The sequence below is a fragment of the Cyprinus carpio genome, chromosome B25 (genome assembly GCF_018340385.1).
Source record: "Cyprinus carpio isolate SPL01 chromosome B25, ASM1834038v1, whole genome shotgun sequence".
In the NCBI taxonomy this organism is placed as follows: Eukaryota; Metazoa; Chordata; class Actinopteri; order Cypriniformes; family Cyprinidae; genus Cyprinus; species Cyprinus carpio.
Window position 1 is genome coordinate 4,207,625 of NC_056621.1, and position 18,080 is coordinate 4,225,704.

The 18,080-nt window shown below is 37.4% G+C and overlaps 3 protein-coding genes across 3 annotated transcripts; 1 reads left to right on the plus strand and 2 right to left on the minus strand.

Moving 5' to 3' along the window:
• Positions 1 to 2,748: 2,748 nt before the first annotated feature.
• On the plus strand, positions 2,749 to 5,635 carry LOC109099124 (melanocortin receptor 4-like). The gene is made up of 2 exons (XM_019112665.2): positions 2,749 to 3,994; positions 5,208 to 5,635. Exons 1-2 carry the CDS (start codon positions 3,123 to 3,125, stop codon positions 5,257 to 5,259), a joined length of 924 nt encoding a protein of 307 aa, XP_018968210.2. The 5' UTR covers positions 2,749 to 3,122; the 3' UTR covers positions 5,260 to 5,635.
• Positions 5,636 to 11,950: 6,315 nt separating this feature from the next.
• On the minus strand, positions 11,951 to 12,981 carry LOC109099123 (D(5)-like dopamine receptor). Its single transcript, XM_019112663.2, has one exon. It carries the CDS (start codon positions 12,896 to 12,898, stop codon positions 12,020 to 12,022), a length of 879 nt encoding a protein of 292 aa, XP_018968208.1. The 5' UTR covers positions 12,899 to 12,981; the 3' UTR covers positions 11,951 to 12,019.
• Positions 12,982 to 13,934: 953 nt separating this feature from the next.
• Positions 13,935 to 16,355, minus strand: LOC109092850 (melanocortin receptor 4-like). The gene is made up of 2 exons (XM_042753500.1): positions 15,407 to 16,355; positions 13,935 to 14,780 (listed from the first exon to the last, which is right to left on the minus strand). Exons 1-2 carry the CDS (start codon positions 16,276 to 16,278, stop codon positions 14,744 to 14,746), a joined length of 909 nt encoding a protein of 302 aa, XP_042609434.1. The 5' UTR covers positions 16,279 to 16,355; the 3' UTR covers positions 13,935 to 14,743.
• Between the last annotated feature and the right edge of the window lie 1,725 nt (positions 16,356 to 18,080).

Here is an 18,080-nt window from a genome sequence, read left to right on the forward strand (position 1 = left end):
TGCCCTCATTCTTGAAAACTCTAAATTTAGGCCTAGTGATTGTTCCAGTTTGTTCAAGTTCATGTTGTTTCATTTACTTCATTTTTACAGATGTCACTTGATGTCCAATGTAAAATTTGGTCCTTGAAGCAAAACCAGTTTTTCCTATTATGGTGTCAGGTAAGCTAAATGTATATCTGTGTTCAGTGTTTTGTGATCATTTCCCTTGGAGGAGTCATTTTGTTGTTTTTGTCTTTGATAACCATTCAAGTGTACTTGATATCCTCAAGTTGACACATGCAAGATATTAGCCAAACTAATTCTTGACTTAATTATACCCTAAGCGGAAAACGGTGAGCCTGTTGTGGTTATAAGACTATGAAGAGTGACAAAATCCAAATACAGGACTAATTGTGTTAAAACATGCAAAGGTAAAAAATGTCAGAACCATTTATCATCACCAGTGTTTTGGAATACAAATTAACCCTTGGGAAGAATACTTCAGCACAACGGTGGTTCACTGGAGATGAAAATCCCTTGTTTGATGATCATTACTGTGGTTAATCAGGCATATACACACAAAAACAAATAGAGATCACAATATGTTTCTGTTAATGATGCAATTTGAGACATCACACGAGACATACCACGAACAGGACACTGGTAGTGATAGAAGACTGAAGACCAGCAAAAGATTGTACAGTGAACACACGTTTTTCCAATTTAATTGAAAATGATTGTGTGAAATAAAAGGATTAATTGACCATTGTTGGTTCTAATTGGTTAAGATAATAAATATCCAAGACAAAGTCTTGAAATTAAGGTATTGTGACCTTACAAAACGGCATAAATGGATGACATTGTACATATATAGAGTTTTACCACCAGTCCTGCACTCCCATAATCTTGATGAACCCACATCGATACAATGTAGAGCAGTTTGTTTGAAAAAAACGTCTCAGTAAATGCAACTATCATATGTGGCCCATCTAGCGGTTCCTAGAACAATGGTTGCCAACATCTGGAGGGCTACTTTTCTGCAGACTTCAGCTCCAACCCTGCTCCAACACACCTTTAGTATAATGCTAAGCACTGTGATAACCAACTGATCTAGAATGCAGCAACCCGGGTGGTCTTCAACGAGCCAAAGAAAGCTCACATCACACCTCTCTTCATCAGCTTGCACTGGCTGCCAATAGCTGCTCGCATTAAATTCAATGTACTGATGCTTTCATACAAGACAACCACTGGTGCTGCACCAGTATATCTAAACTCGCTAGTTCAGACCTACACACCCTCCAGAAGCTTGCGTTCTGCGAGTGAATGACGCCTCGTGGTGCCATCCCAAAGAGGCACAAAATCACTCTCACTGACCTTTTCCTGAACTGTTCCCAGCTGGTGGAATGACCTGCCTATCTCAATCAGAGCAGCTGAGTCTTTAGCCATCTTTTTCACCATCACCTGACCGATTAATACTAGCACTTACCCTTTTTTATTGTGTTCTATTCTGTTCTCATTTATTTGTATATAAAAAAAGAGGCACCTTTCTATGTGCACTAACTGAGACTTGTCACAACACCTCTCTCGTTGGTCTGATTGCTACTTTGTTAGTCGCTTTGGATAAAAGCGTTTACTAAATGACTAAATGTAAATAACCTGGCTCAGGTGTGTTTGATTAGGATTGTAGCTAAACTTAAAAACAGTATGTTAAAAAATTAGTATGTCTGAATTTATATTATTCATAAAACAGTGGACGAAAAGTAGCCAGATGTACTACTTTTGGCTGGATTGCGAAATGTGCATTTTGATGGACACTTAGCTATCACATGAAACTGAAGACAAGAAACTGGCACTTGTAGGTCACATGACTATGACAAAATGGCAAATGTAGTAGACTGAATTATTCATATTATTCACATTCATACTATTATAGAACATACTTTCTAACAATCGCGAAGTAAATTTTTATTGAAAAGACTTACATACTCATGCAATTTCAGGAGCCCTAGAGTGATTAGTCACATAGCATTTAGGTTCAGGTGACTGGCTCAAAAAAAGCAGCAGAACTGGGCAGAGATGGTTCATATATGCTTTGTAATGATTTGTATCGTAAAAAGCGCTATACAAATAAACTTGAATTGAATTGAATTGAATATATTTTACATACTTCAAAGTCACAGGGTTTAAAACTTTCACTGGAATTTTTGCTGCTACAATGTTAGTGTTGCTGTGTAACTATTGTATGAATGTGCATATCAATCAAACTTATTTTTAATTGAGTAGAAATATTTGTGTTTAAATTTTAAAGGAATAGTACACCCAAAAATGACCATTTGGGGAAAATTTACAGTTGAGACATAAAAGATGTAGGCTAGATGAATATGAGTCCTCTATTGCTAATATTGCTTTCTCAGTGATAAAAAAATAGTCTTGTCTGAATCAGGAGAGAAATATGCAGATCAAGAGCACCATTCCAAAACAGTTCTAAACAACTGGATTTTGATGTGAGGAAATGTTATTATGGATTGTGGACTGGTATTTTAGCCAGAAGACACTGTTTAAGTCAAAACACCTTTATGTCAGATTTGTTTCTTAAAAACATATGCTTCTTTTTGCATCACAAGACATTAATCAGTGATGTGTTGGGGGACCATCAAAATAAAGTGTTACCATAATGTTTTTATCAGCTGTTAGGACTCATTCTGACGGCACCCATTAATTGCTGTGGATCCATTGGTAAGCAAGTGATGCAATGCTACATTCTCCAAATCTGTTCCGATTACGAAACTCACCTACATGGTCTGAGGGTGAGTGCATTCTTAGCAAACTTTCATTTTTGGATGAACTATTCCTTAAAGATTTGAGAAACCCATTAGTGAGCAATTCATCATATAAACAAAAAGTTCTTCTCTGATTCTTATGCTCTAGTTAAAGTTTTAATATTAAATCTGTTTCGCATGTTGTTTTGATCATGCTGCTTGCATATTATTTCATATCTGTCCCGTGAGAGAACTAGTGAGACCACCTTCTTCGCGCGCATTTTAAAAGCGTGCACCCATGTGCGCTCTCGTGCACTCGTGTACATGTCAGCTATGGCTCTGTTCTTTTTCTTGTAACTTCATTTACTGATACTCTCATCACTCATGAATATTTCTGAGAGCAGAGCGGGTCTCGGCACCGTGGTGCCTCTTACTAGTTTAGAGAACGTGCTTTTGTTTCTCTTCAATGTAATTCTCGCCACCGCCATTATTTTTATTAACGTCTCTGTGTTTGTTTCCATCATGATGAACAGATCTCTGCGAAACGAGAACCGCTTCATGTACATGCAGACGTGTCTCAGTGACATCTGCACGGGCGTCTCTTATTATTATGCTGGAGTTATGGATGTACGCGATTCTTATGACTCCCCGACTCGCACTTTCTACATCGTTCCCACTTTTCTGGGTCTGTCCTATATGGCGATTCTGGCCGCGCAAGCGGACCGCTACCACGCGGTCTCAGCGCCTTTTAAATACTCGCAGCGCATGACGCGAAACAGAACCCTGCTGGTGATTCTGGCCTACTGGGTTTATGCTTTTCTGATAGTTGCTGTTAATAATTTGGTTACTTTGGGGGTTGCTAAAAGAGTTACGGGCTTTGGCACTTTTGTGGCGAACATTTTCACCGTCATTATCATGATTGGGCTGAACGTCAGGCTCTTCTTTGTCGCTAAATTTCAGCTAGAACGCGAACCACCGAGCGCAGAACGCGACAACAAGCGCGCGTCCATTTATCTCATCATAATAGTAGCCGTGTGTTTTCTGATCGCGTGGTTACCCATTTTTCTTCATATTATTGCGTGTAATTTCGCGGGGTCTACGTGCTATACGTTCAGAAATGAGGGTTCAGACCCCCTGCGCATTTTGCCACGTGTGAATGCAGTTCTGACCCCTTTATTGTATATCAGAGGCTGTTCAGCACTTAGGAGCACACTACTAAGTAAAGTCTGGAGACCCGCGTGCTGCAAGAGGAAAGGGTAATCTCTCTACCTTTCTCTCTGTCTCTCTTGCACACATGGATGAAATATTGATCTTAATGTAATTAATCTCTAGACAATCTCTGATGCATTATTTATTCTGCTGGGTTTTGAAAGATTGTTGCTTTTGAATTCAAAATAAGACTAAAATTATGTACAGTCTTTTTTATTTACTAGGTTACTAAAATGATTTTATACATCTAGCCTACTCCAATTTTTATTGTAAATTTGTATTGTACTTGCAAAAGTATTAGTGTATGGTATTTATATGATTATCATTTAAATTGTTAACATTATTTTATATATTATTTATTAATATTGTTTAACAGCTTTTTCTGGCTGTCCATATGCTGACATAAAAAATATACTTGTGTCAGTTTTACAGTACTATTATTTTTTTTGACATGTGACATTGTAGCAAAAAATTATGAAAAATTAATACTACAGTTGACATAAGACATAAACAAATATATTAAGAAGTAAAACAAAATAGAATCTGAAAATAAATGTAATGAAGGCCAAGTTTCTCTCTGCTCATGATGATGAGGTTGTGGGATGTGACAACATCTGAAATAACACAACTGAGTTTAGAGTTACAGTGTGCCTCTTCAAATTAAGTACAAGCATATTTGCTTAAAGGCCAAAAAGGACAGTATGTGAGCCATTCACCATGTTAAAATGTATTTATTTATTTTTTGGACTGGGGATGTTTATGCATAAACCCAAATAATAACGAAAAAAAATCGAACAATATGGATTGTTAATTCAATAGAGAAGAGTATAGTATCCTCAACAGAGCAGGACACATGTTAAGTTGTGTAAAAAGAGAAAAGTACATGAGAGAAAACCATACAATTCGAAAGTTTAAATTAATAGACATTTTAAGAAAGAATTGTATATGTTGAAAGTGTTGGATGGTTGATCTCCAGGCTTTAACAGTTACAGATTTGAAAACAAAAAGGTGGGAATAAACAACCTCTGACACAAAAACCATTTCAGCAAAATAAAAATATAATATAATATCTATATAATATAGGATCTTTAAGGAAACAATATATCAGAGATTTTAATTAGTCTAAAAAGCAGTGAAAATATTTATTTGCAATATTTATTAATATAATATGAATAGTCATGGCTGGTTAGGCACACAAACAGCTGTCATTGAAGGACACTGAATATCTGCAAAGCTTTTTTCCACTTTTTTCTTTCTCAGTGTGAACCCCCTGTCCATGGAGAAGAATGGAGGTGTCGTTTTCAAGATGTGATTTCACAAGCCAAGGCAGAAAAGGAAAATCATTTAAAAGATCAAGTGCCATTCTTGATGTTTTCTGGTTTCTGAAATAACAATACAGTCACATTTATATCACAAGATATACAAATATTTCTGTGATATTAAAGATAGGCTGTATCACAGATAGGCCTGGCAGGGACGTGAAAAAAATTCAAATTGTACATATTCTTTGAGAGTGATATTTTTATGCCTCCTTCCCCATACGACATTATTATGCAATATTCTACACAAATGGAAATAAAAAATGAACTTACATGCATCTTTGAAAGATTTAATTGTCTGAGAAATGGAACTCTTGCTGCTATCAGAATAATTTATTAATAAATTCCACGTGGCGTTGTGATACTGTATCTTATTGTATTTCTTTGGTGTCATCTTTAAAGAAAAAAAAAACACCTAAAAAACAATTCAGTAATGTTGTGTAGGTCTTTTTTTCAGTGTGCCAATTGTTGCATGTTTAAATTATCATAAAGGAAAGGTAGGCTAGACTAGTAACTATTATATTTTAAATAAATATACGAATGGCTAAGTCAAGTGTTTTTGTGATTCGATGAGATCTTTATTATGATTCAGTGTAAATATCAACCACGTGTAAAAAATAAAAAAAAACTAATAAAATACTACTTCCGCTCTGCACAGAAGACTGACAGGAACGGCGCGAATTTCTGAGGTGACGGTTAAATCAAAACAAATTATATCAACGTTTTATGAAAATGGTATATGAGTGATAAAACATTAATGTGAAGCTTAAATTTAAAGAAAACTACGAAGAGAGATTGCAGACCCCGCGTTTTCGCTCTTCAGACCTCGTTTCTGAATCAGGACACGTAAGTGGCATAAATTAAGCTTTATCGCTTATTGTTTAGGCTAGATACGTGTTTCCAATAGTAGGCCTATGTTTTGTAGCTGATGTGTTAAAAGTATTTGGTAATATTCTACATTTTAGAAGATCATTTTACATAATTTTTAAGCATTAAAATGACCTTCAATCTATTCAATGGGCACTTTCATAGGAGGAGCGTGTGTAAGGCTGGGCAAGGCTTAGTCTTCCCCTGGCCAGGGGCGGACTTACCCATTAGGCAAAGGTAGGCGACTGCCTTGGGCCCCCAAAAGCCAAGGGCCCCCTAATGCTTTTCATATAGGAGATGCGCATTAAGCGCGGACACGCGAACGGTTGCTGTTTACGGGTGTTTATGCACGACAATCGTCTGCGCGTCCGAGTTGAACGTGCTTCTTGTGTATCCAGCTTGTAGCAAAATAAAATTTTATGCATCTAAAGCTGACTGCCGCACGAGCGCGAGGTCCCTCTTTCCCAGCGCGCGCACACTTCTCTCTCTGCGTTAAGCGCGCGGCTGAAAGGAGCTGCGCTTTCAGTTAAAACACTGATATGTTGCTTCTCTAATTTTACATATAAGTATAGCTGAAATCACAGCACAGCTATTGTCTTCAAGCTATTCTGTAGCCTATTTGATTTTTATCAGACGACGGCGCGATTATATATTTTTGTGCAGGTTAACTTCTCGGAAGGGAGAGCTGGTTAGTCTTAATGGGTCGCGTTTCAGTCACTATTTCATATTCATCCCGTTGTCTGACAACAAACAGTCAAATGTATCAATGAAAACAGTTTTTGAGAATTTAGCTGCATCAAAATACAGTATGTGGCACAGAGAGGCAAACAAATGTAATAATAAATAATAAATGTACATTTTGCATGTTCAGAAGTGAGCTGCCCTGTCATGCGAAAATGCAAACAGGTTTGTGTAAAGTGCTCAGTGCAAAGAAAGAGAAGTAATAGGAAGCTAGTATTTCTGTTTTTTTTTTTTCATGTGTCTAATAGACATGAACAAGTTCTTTGAAAAACATCTATGACCTGAAACATGTCTACTCTTCATGCTCTGTAAACTGGTTTCACTAATAATAAACATTTATTGCATAAATTAATTTTTTGCATTACAAAAATGCCTTAAAAGAAAGTGTTACAGGTGTGCATATTGACACAGAACAATGAGTTTTAAGATATGTCAGAGCAAGATATTTTCAGTTGAGACAGCTCAAACATGCATTTTAGTCTGGGACTAGCTTAAGCCTTGTCTGTGAAACCATGGGGAAAATATTCATTTAAGGTACATTTAGAACAGATAAAAATGTGCAATTAAGTTTGCGATTATTCACGAGTTAACTCATGACAATCATGCCATTAATCGTGATTATATATTTTAATTGATTGACAGCCCTAAGTTAAAATGACTAAAATAAAATGTAGGCTTATGCTGGTAACTCACATTTTCATTTTACCAGATAAAGTACCATTTATGAGCTGAGCTGTTTTGTTTAGAGCTGTTACCGGGGAAACCACTATATTTCTGACTCCAAAAGCACCTCCTACTGGCAGAGAATGAATGTGCATTTTCAATAATCCAGTCTGCAGTTTTTGTTCAGACCAATGTGAATATTCACTCACATAAATCTGTTTTTAAATAATATAATAATTTATACTTCTGACTCATCCCAGAAATATAAAGTTTCAGTTGTGAGGTTTATCATTTTATAATTTATTTTGTTTTATGTTAAAAAAAAACAAAACGGTAAATCAATTGCTATTTCGTGGTCTACAACATGAAATAATAAAAGTATCTGCTAAATGAATAAATGTAAATTAAAGAATCCCATTAGAACATGTACATAAAAAATGTAGAAACATTGGACACAACAATGTGGCACCATTGTGCAGCAGCAAGCATCACGACAAAAAAGGACCTCGAGGGTTGATCTAGGTAAATGTGTGCAAATGTATAGGGCCCCATTCCTATATTTGCCTGGGGCCCCCAATTCACTAAATCCGCCCCTGCCCCTGGCCACGGCTCTGGAATTAATGGGGACTTGGGGCAAAAATGCCACCAAATTGGGCAAATATGCCCCTGTACAGTTAAACTAAATCTATTAAGATGTCACGAATAAAGTGAAAACGAAATGTCAGTTGTGGCATTCATTTTAGATCTGCTAATGATGCATCAAATTATGCGTTTTTACAGCGTTCGGAATTATATCCAATCAAACACGATTCTGTTGAGCTTTTGAATGCAATGGCCAATCAGAGGCGCTCTGATGAGTCATCGCTGAAACGCGAGATGTGTTAAAGCGTGCGTACGCTAAATGAATGCGAATTCTCTCATCATAAAGAACAAAGTGGAAATGTACGTATAAGAGATTGATTTGACATTGTAGGCAGCATTATTGATTATAACGGGAGTTTTTGAGCGTGCTTAAACTCGCGCTAGACTGAAGTCAGTCATCATGTTCTTTGATAATGTTCTTTGCTTGCTTTTTGTATATAATTTATGTGCTGTTTGGAAATTAAAGTGTTATAATTACTTTAAATGTTTTTATTAAATTATGATCACATTGTATAGCTACAAATTCGGTCATATTGAAAATATTTGACACCCATATAGGCCTTTCTGGTAGGCTACATGGAGGCCTTTTTCCGCAATTAATAATTAAAAAAAAAAAAAAAACCTTGCACAAAATTAATCAGATTTAGCTATGAGATAGGCCTATAAATTCACAATTGCGAGAGAGTACAAATTGTAAGATAAAAAGTTGCAATTACCTTGTTTTATTTTTATTCAGCGTGTAGGCTATATGTACTTGCCTAAAATAGGGTGTTATGATGTGTGTGTTAATAGGATTACATTAACATTAGGCATAAATTAGGCATAAGTGCCCTATGGGCACTTTAACTTTATTTTTTCAAAACAAACAAAAAAGGCCCACCAGCTGTCTCAATTGTTTCCCAGTCCAGTTGCATCCTTGGTATATTTACATTGCAAACAGCACATATGAAACACACAAAGCTTTGGAAAAAACCCTCAGCAAACACAAACATTCAATCATCTCCATTGTTGTTTTTTAGACATTTCTCAGACACACGCCCACTGAGGGCTGAAAAACCATTCACCTGCTTAACATGTGACGGTCTTATTCTTTTGGGGGAGGTGTTTTCTGCCACCTGTTTTCCCCTATTCCAGTGCACTTGATTTCCCTTCACCCATCATGAGAGATTGGAAGCCTCATTAAAAGCTTAATTGCACTTACAGTGGAGTCCTGTGTGGCCTTAAAGCTGTTAGGATTGTCAATTGATGATTAATCATGTCCAAACATGCCACAAAAAGCTTGGATCCTGTCAGAAGCATTATTTATGCCTGTGTGTTTTGGCACATAAATAAACACCTGGGAAGGTGACTATTTTTTCCTTATGATTAGTGTGGTTAACCAGGCAGAGCAGATGTGCACACAGTCAATGATCATAACACTGCCCTGTCTGTAAAGTTTAGTTAAGACAGTCTCTTAGGAAACCTGTTCTGCTCCGATTATTATTGTGATGTTGATCATGGTAATTGTCTCAGCTGAGCTAGTGACCCAGAACACAGTGATAGAGTTAAACTGACGAAAACACATGAATTTGAAAGTTGGAACTACTTTTGAGTAGACTGATGGATGAGCTTCATGCCAACACACAAACACACATTAGAGGACTTTAGACTTGCAGGAGCAGACATACTTAAAATGTGTACCAACAAGTGGGATTTTGAATCATTTTACTAATTGTAATATTTCATGTGTTCTCAATCTTTCATTTAAACCTGGTAAACAGGTTTGTTAATCGTATGGATGTTGACTATTTATTTCACGTTTACATTTCTAAACAAAAAATGGGAAATTAAAAAAATCAATTTAAAATAACTTTAATTTCCACAAGTCAACAAAAACAACACTACAGAAAAAGGCCATTGTAAATTCGCATTTAAAAAAATCACTTATCAGTCTTATAGCTTGTATACAGATGTCACAAACACTATGTCATCTTGGCACTTTATATAATTCATCAAAAAGTTAGTTTCTAAAAAATGTCAAATTAAAACACAAGCAAAAATACATTAACCCAATTAAAATGCTATATTATTTCAAGACATGTCAAGTGGGGAAAAAGGACAGGGACATGAATCTGCTCACAGAGATTTAACATGTGCATTGTACATTCACAAATGTTTAGTGAATATTTAAATATATTTTTAAAGTCTCTTTAAAAAGTCTTGCGTTTGTCACATCACTTCTATATGTATTGTCTTCTCCATATTCTGTGGGTTCACTCTGAGAAAAGATGAAAAAACATTTGCAATAATATGTCAAAAATATGAATGCAAAAGAGAAAATATAAAATGTTAAAACAGGAAGAGCAAAATTATGGGAGGAAATATGGCTATGAGTGAGATTAGCGAGGAAAATCAGGAAAGAAGTGGGTGTCTCAGTGGCTCAGTGAGTAGTGATTTTGCCTCACAGAAATGGTTTCGAACAGATTAATTGATACACAGGACTCGATGGTGGCTACCAGGAGCACCCCATTATATCATCAGTCAGAATACTGTGCTAAAGGACATCATTATCGATGTAAGGTTACCTTAATAAATTTAGCATACATATATTCACATGGATTTACGAGGAGCTACAGCAACCCAAAAATATGAGTCACAGCCTAATAATACAATAGTGTGTTCAGTATTAGGATTTTTCAATTTTGTACTAATTTTGACTTTTAGACACTTTAGAAAATGTGTTTAAATATGTTTGCTAAATCTAAAGTCATCTTAAGATAAATAACATTCTGTGCTAACAAGTTGCAATGAGGTGGTTGTTTTGTAACAGGGTGGACACAGTTCTATTCATAACAGTAGACCTGCTGGCGAAGAAGTGACAGAAAAAAATGGAGAGACAGAGACATTGAGGAAAATTAAGAAAAGGGAAGTGAAAGTACAGTTCAAGAAACAACTTTAAATTATTTTCCACGGCCCCAGACTAATGATTAGACCTTTAAATGTGATGGCCACACAAATAATAAGGTTGCCTGTGGTTTTCAAATTTGTTGGTGTATGGCCTGGATGAGTGAGATTTCCTGGCCTGAAGTTGCGTCCCAGTCTAGCCCTGCCTCATGGCAAGAGGCCTTTCTGTGGAGAGTTTGCATGTCTTTGTGAGTTACCCCACAATCCAAAGACATGCAGCATAGGTGAATTAAAGGTTTGAATGTGTGTGTGTGTGTGTGTGTGATCTGTAGCCCTAGACACTGAAAGCGGGTTAGAAAATCTTACAAAGACCTGAGACGAACGAAAACCTGAGAAGAGATGATGCCAATCCTCAGGCAATATACAAAACAAACAAATTTTGCTACGAGTTTGATCGCAACATATAATCATTGCTGTTAATAGTGTTTACCATCTGTTTGATTACGTGACATTAAATGTTTGATTTTTACCGTAAATTTTTGCCATATGGTCATCAGATAGTCACCACTGATAAGCTATTACTACATATAATGTAGAAACTTTAATTTTCTGTAAAGCTGCTTTGCAACTATATAAAAAAATGGATGGATGGAAAAAAGACGAGGACTTTACTGGCCAAATCTAACTGACGCATCGTATATGTTATAGGTCTGGATTTCATGGACTAACAAAAGTGAAGGTTTCAGTCTGCTGACCAGCACCACATCCTTTGACCCTGGAAATTTCATGACTTTTCCAGTTATCCATTATTACTGGATAAGGATTTAATTTATCAATATATATATAGACAGCTGTTTAGAAATATTTTACAAAGATGACATTTTTACTGTCAGGCTTTTAAATTCCTGTTATTTTCAGTTTTCTATGAGAAAGTGCACATGTGAGTGTGTGATAGATTTACCCTTTACTCTTGCAGCATGGTATTCTCCAGACTTTAATCATTATGGTGCTCCTGAGTGGAGTACAGCCTCTGATGTACAGTAAAGGAGTGGTGACTGCATTGAGACGCGCCAAAATGCGCAGGGGGTCTGTGCCCTCATTTCTGAACGTATAGCATGAAGACCCCGCAAAATTACACACAATAACAAAAAGAAAAAGGGGCAACCACGCGATCAGAAAACACACGGCTACTATTACGATGAGATAAATGGACGCGCGCTTGTTGTCGCGTTCCTCGCTCGGCGGTTCGCGTCCGAGCTGAAATTTAGCAATGAAGAACAGTCTGAAGTTCAGCCCAATCATGATAATGATACTGAAAATGTTCCCCACAAAAGCAGCAAGAAACGTCACTCTTTTAGCAACCCCTATAGGCACCAAATTATTAACAGCTGCTATCAGAAAACCATAAACCCAGTAGGCCAGAATCACCAGCAGGGTTCTGTTTCGAGTCATGCGCTGCGAGTATTTGAAAGGCGCTGAGACCGCGTGGTAGCGGTCCGCTTGCGCGGCCAGAATTGCCATATAGGACAGACCCAGAAAAGTGAGGGCGATGTAGAAAGTGCGAGTTGGGGAGTCATAATAATCGCGTACATCCATAACTCCAGCATAATAATACGAGACGCCCGTGCAGATGTCGCTGAGACACGTGCTGAGCATGTACATGAAGCGGTTCTCGTTCCGCAGAGATCTGTTCATCACGATGGCGATAAAGACGGACATGTTGACAAAAATAATGCTGGTGGCGAGAATTACATTGAAGAGAAACAAAAGCACGTTCTCGAAACTAGTAAGAGGCAGCACTGTTCCGAGACCCGCACTGCTCTCAGAGATATTCATGAGTGATGAGAGTATTAGTGCATGCACATGAAAGAGAGCGCAACCACTGATGATAATAGGAATGAAAGCTGAGGATGAGAGCGCGAGAGTGACCGCAGAAACGCGTGCAGGGCGTTTTAAAAATGAGGAGGACTGTCTGAGATTCACGTGGCAGGTTCCTGGAAACTAGTTTCAGCCTTTTTTTCTAATTAATTGTGCCCGTAACAACTTTATCAAACAATAGAAGTCACTCATGTGATGCATAGAAACTGTAGGCGTAAGTGACACACACATATAGGTTAAAAAAAAAATCATGAACCAAATATGATTTAGGCCTACGCAGAAAAAACAACAGCTGAAAAATATGTTTGAAAATAAACTTGTGCAAAGGTGCATTTAAGGTAGGCCTACTTTTGACTAACACGTGTCTGGACGCGACCGTTTAAATTGTAGTATGGCCTAGTTTGCGTCTGTCAGTGCGTCATAAATAGACAAGAACCAGGCATCAGTTTACTGTCGAGGATTTGTCGTGTTGCATCGCGCCGCATTCATTGCAGACAGAATCTCTGATTATAGACGATCGCGTCCGGTGTAGACACGATGTAACACACAAAACAGTACATTAAACATTCGTGTAAGGTTGAATACAGTAAACACAAGTGCAATTTATAAACATCGCACTAATTTAAAGACTTCATGCATACGCAGTTTTATTTGTCAGTTATTTATGATGTAAGAAAGCAGTTTATAATCTGAGGTAAATGCAGAGTGTTGGTCAACAGGTTTGTGAAAGGTTTTTGATGAACAGGAACTTTACAGAAATTAGGAAAGGTTTTTAACTATTTGTGCTACACATTAAATAAAAAAGCAATCAATTTAAATTAACGTTTTAAATGGTTATCAAACTTTAATTTACACAGGCCAATAAAAACAACAGTGGATGAAAGGGAACTTGTCTTTGAATAGCCTACATATATAGATACAAAAAAAATATCACTCATCAGTCTTAGCTTGTACATACAGTACAGATTTCTGAAACAAAATGTCATCTTGGCACTTTATATAATTCATCTGCTTTCAATAAGTTACTTCCTAAGAAGGTCAAATTAAGACGCATAAGCAATAATACATTTGCTCTATTAAATGCTATTTGAAGATACAACAGATATATCAAGTGGGAAAAAGGACAGGGACATGAAACTGTTCACAGAGTAAGCTTTAACTTGTGTGTTTTAGATTCACAGATGTCTACTGAATATTTAAATATACACTGGCCAAAAAAAAAAAAGGTTGTTGCATGCTGTAATATTTTGTAAATGCAGTGCCTTTTGTGCATTTATCATGCCACGGTTTCAAAAATCTTATGCAACATCACAAAATGTATTTCCTTTAAAAGTTGCATTAATTTTTCGGCAAAGATCTTGTATTGACAATGGGAGAGTTAAACCACTCTGTAAAATCGACTACAGCACATCCAAAGATTTTCAGTGGAGCTCAGGACTCTGTGGTGGCCAATTCATGTGTGAAAATGATTCCTCATGTTCCCTGAACCATATTTTACAGTTTGAGCGATTGAATCCTGGCATCATCATCCTAAAATATGGCCATGAAATACATCTTCCAACATGGTTGTTTAAGAAATAAAACGCTGCATATTGCATCATTTAGGGTTAAAATAATTGTTGTGAACCACATGCTAGAAACATTATTCACTGCAATAATGATCCAGTCATGAAATCTTAAGCATTTGCTTATTTAAATCCAAATGGAAACTTTTTTTTCTTTTGGCCAGGCAGTGTATCCTTAAAGTCTCTTTAAAAGTCCTGCCACTCGAAGATTGTCACATCCTGAAGATCCCTGCTACATCTAGTCTACAGTCTTCTCCATATTCTGTGGCTTCACTCTGAGAAAAGATAAAACAACTTTTGCCATAATATGTCAAACATATGAGTGCAACAGAGAGAATATGAAAGGATAAATCAGGAAGAGAAAAATTACGAGAGGAAATGCATCTATAAGTGAGTTTAACCAGGAAATTAGGGGAAAAAAACTGGGTGTCACAGTGAGAGGCCTTTCTGTTTATCTTCTATATGGGTTCCCCCACAATCCAAAGACATGCAGCACAGGTGAATTGGATACTGTAAAATTGCCTGTATGTGTGAATTTGTGTGCATGTCTGTGTGTGATGTGTTCAGGGCTCCAGCCCCTCATAACCCTTAAGAAGACTGGTTAAGCAGGTTGGAAAATGTATGGATGGATGAAAAAAAAGGATTTTGGGCCTTTTACAAACAAAGGCCTGCTATAGTGTATGTCTCCTGTTGGTAACAGAAAGCTTGCAATCTGCAGAACAATGCCACATCACTGAAAATGTCATTATTTTCCAGTTATCTATCATTACTGTATAAGAACTTCATGTATCAGTATATACACATATAGCTGTTTACTGTAGAAAGATTTGACAAAGATTACATTTTTAATCCCTGTTATTTTTCAATGTTCCATTAGAAAGTGCATGTGTGTTAGATTTACCCTTTACTCTTGCAGCATGGTATTCTCCAGACTTTAATCATTATGGTGCTCCTGAGTGGAGTACAGCCTCTGATGTACAGTAAAGGAGTGATAAGCGCATTGATGCGCGCCAGAATGCGCAGGGGGTCTGTGCCGTCATTTCTAAACAAATAACACGAACCTCCTCTAAAAGTACACACAGTCATAAAAAGAAACCACGGTAGCCATGCAATCAGAAAACACACGGCTACTATTATGATGAGATAAATGGACGCGCGCTTGTTGTCGCGTTCCTCGCTCGGGGGTTCGCGTTCTAGCTGAAATTTGGCGATGACAAACAGCCTTAAATTCAAGCCAATCATGATAATGACACTAAAAATGTTTGCCACAAAAGTACCCAAGCCCGCCACCGCCTTAGTGATCCCCGTAGTCAACAAATTATAAACAGCCACTAAAATAAAAGCATAAACCCAGTAGGCCAGAATCACCAGCAGGGTTCTGTTTCGAGTCATGCGCTGCGAGTATTTGAAAGGCGCTGAGACCGCGTGGTAGCGGTCCGCTTGCGCGGCCAGAATCGCCATATAGGACAGACCCAGAAAAGTGAGAACAATGTAGAAAGTGCGATGCGGAGACTCAAAATCATCGCGTACATCCATAACTCCAGAATAATAATACGAGACGCCCGTGCAGATGTCACTGAGACACGTGCTGAGCATGTACATGAAGCGGTTCTCGCTGCGCAGGGATCTGTTCATCACGATGGCGACAAACACGGAGACGTTAATAAAAATTATGGCGGTGGCGAGAATTATATTAAAGAGAAACACGAGCACGTTCTCGAAACTAGTAAGAGGCAGCACGGTGCCGAGCACACTGTTCTCAGAAATATTCATGAGTAGTGAGAGTATCAGTAAATGCACATGGAAGAGAGCACAACCATCGCTGATAGTATTGATGACCGCTGATGATGAGAACGCGCGAGTGAACGCAGACACGCGTGCGGGGCGTTTTTAAAATGAGGAGGAGGACTGTCTGAGATTCACGTGGCAGGTTCCTGGAAACTAGTTTCAGCCTTTTTTTCTTCCCTTTAACTCAATGTTTGCATAATAACATGCATAACCAAGAGTTTATCAAATAGAATAAAGGTCTATTGTGTGATGAGCAGAAAATAAGCTATATATAATTCAATTTTATAAATGTTATAATATATATATATATATATATATATATATATATATATATATATATATATATATATATATATATATATATATATATATAAAGAATAAACACTCGAACACACATTTTGCATTTTTAAAATGTCTAAATTAAAACCATTTTGTGGGGGCACAAGTTTATAGGTGGAATATTATTTTTAGAGATGCACCGATTGCAATTCCGTGGTTGATGACAGTATGAAGAGAGGTGTGACCACATTACAGATAATGAGTTCAGACGGGAAACACTGCACCTCTCGTTGGTTTCATATGAATTACATAAACATGAAATAATTATTTTTTCTATTAAAATAGTTTATTTTAAAAGTAGACATTTCGAGCTATCTATAGACATGGTTATAAGTTAGTTTCTGATGCGTTTTTAGAAAAAAGTTCAGGGAGACAGACCGAAATGGCAGAAAGCACACCCTGTTAGGTTTCTTTATTTTACAACAGGGTTTTGTAATGTTTTGTTGTTATTCAGGGTGTTTTACAACCAAAACTGACGGAGCTGAAGCTTTTTTCGCTCTTATCGGGATGGCGTGTGTAGATCGGGATCCGCTGACCAAAGAAGTGCAGTACTTTGTTGCGCTCTTCAAGTTATAGCTTCAGTTGCTGTTGTTTGTAATAGCAAATGAAGACATGTTACCTGTGAGATTTTTCTTAAATAGTCATAGAATAAAATGAGTAGGCTAAAAATTATTGGCCTAGTTGATTGTTTTTCTCAGCCATGTGCTTCTCTAGCCCCTTCTCCTTGTTTCCTCTTTACCACGCCCTCTTGTTGGTCTAATTGTGCTGACCTGTTCCTTGTGTTTTTTTCCCTATTTATAGTGCCCTGTGCCCTATTGTCTTTGCCGGTTTGTGGTCATTCTTTCCCTCACTGCCACTGGGTTTGTTTCTGTCTGTGGATGTGGCTGAGTATGTGTTCCTGTCTCCCTCCCTCCCTCCCTGCCTGTTTAATCTTGTGCTCTAGTTCTTGCCCTAGTCTTGTCTCTTGTATTCTATGTTCTTGTTTTTATTTAAGTATTAATTTAGTTCTCTTAGTCCTGATCTTTGGTTTGCATTTTTGTTTGATATTTAAGTTATTTGTGTTTAATAATAATAATAATAATAATAATAATAATAATTTTACCTCATGTTTTGTCTCTTCTTGCCTGTCTTGGAGTAATTTGTGTTCCTGTGGAGCCTTGTTTTGTCTTGTGGTGTTAGAGTTTCTGTCCTGACCTGTTACTGTCCACTGGTTCCCTTGTCTGGCATCTGGGGTGCTTCAGAGTTTATGGTCAACAAGTACCTGAGCTCAGCTCTCTGGAGCCTTGCTCTGGTCTCTCCACCGGCCTGGTCTTGGAGCCTCCCTCTGCTGCTGTAGTATTGTTGATTTCTGAGGCTGTTCCAGTAGCCTTCCCTAGCTGTCTGTGTACTGTGTTACTGTTGTGGTATCACCTGTGCACCTCACTACCGTCTTGTATCAGTTTTTGTCA

What these genes read in the sequence shown, in the direction of transcription:
- LOC109099123 (XM_019112663.2), bottom strand. Translation starts at nt 12,898, where the DNA reads ATGAATATCTCTGAGAGCAGTGCGGGTCTCGGAACAGTGCTGCCTCTT.
- LOC109092850 (XM_042753500.1), bottom strand. Translation starts at nt 16,278, where the DNA reads ATGAATATTTCTGAGAACAGTGTGCTCGGCACCGTGCTGCCTCTTACT. An exon ending in CCATGCTGCAAGAGTAAAGG is followed by an intron (nt 14,781 to 15,406) that starts GTAAATCTAACA and finishes ATCTTTTCTCAG; the next exon opens with AGTGAAGCCACAGAATATGG.
- LOC109099124 (XM_019112665.2), top strand. Translation starts at nt 3,123, where the DNA reads ATGAATATTTCTGAGAGCAGAGCGGGTCTCGGCACCGTGGTGCCTCTT. An exon ending in GCGTGCTGCAAGAGGAAAGG is followed by an intron (nt 3,995 to 5,207) that starts GTAATCTCTCTA and finishes TTTCTTTCTCAG; the next exon opens with TGTGAACCCCCTGTCCATGG.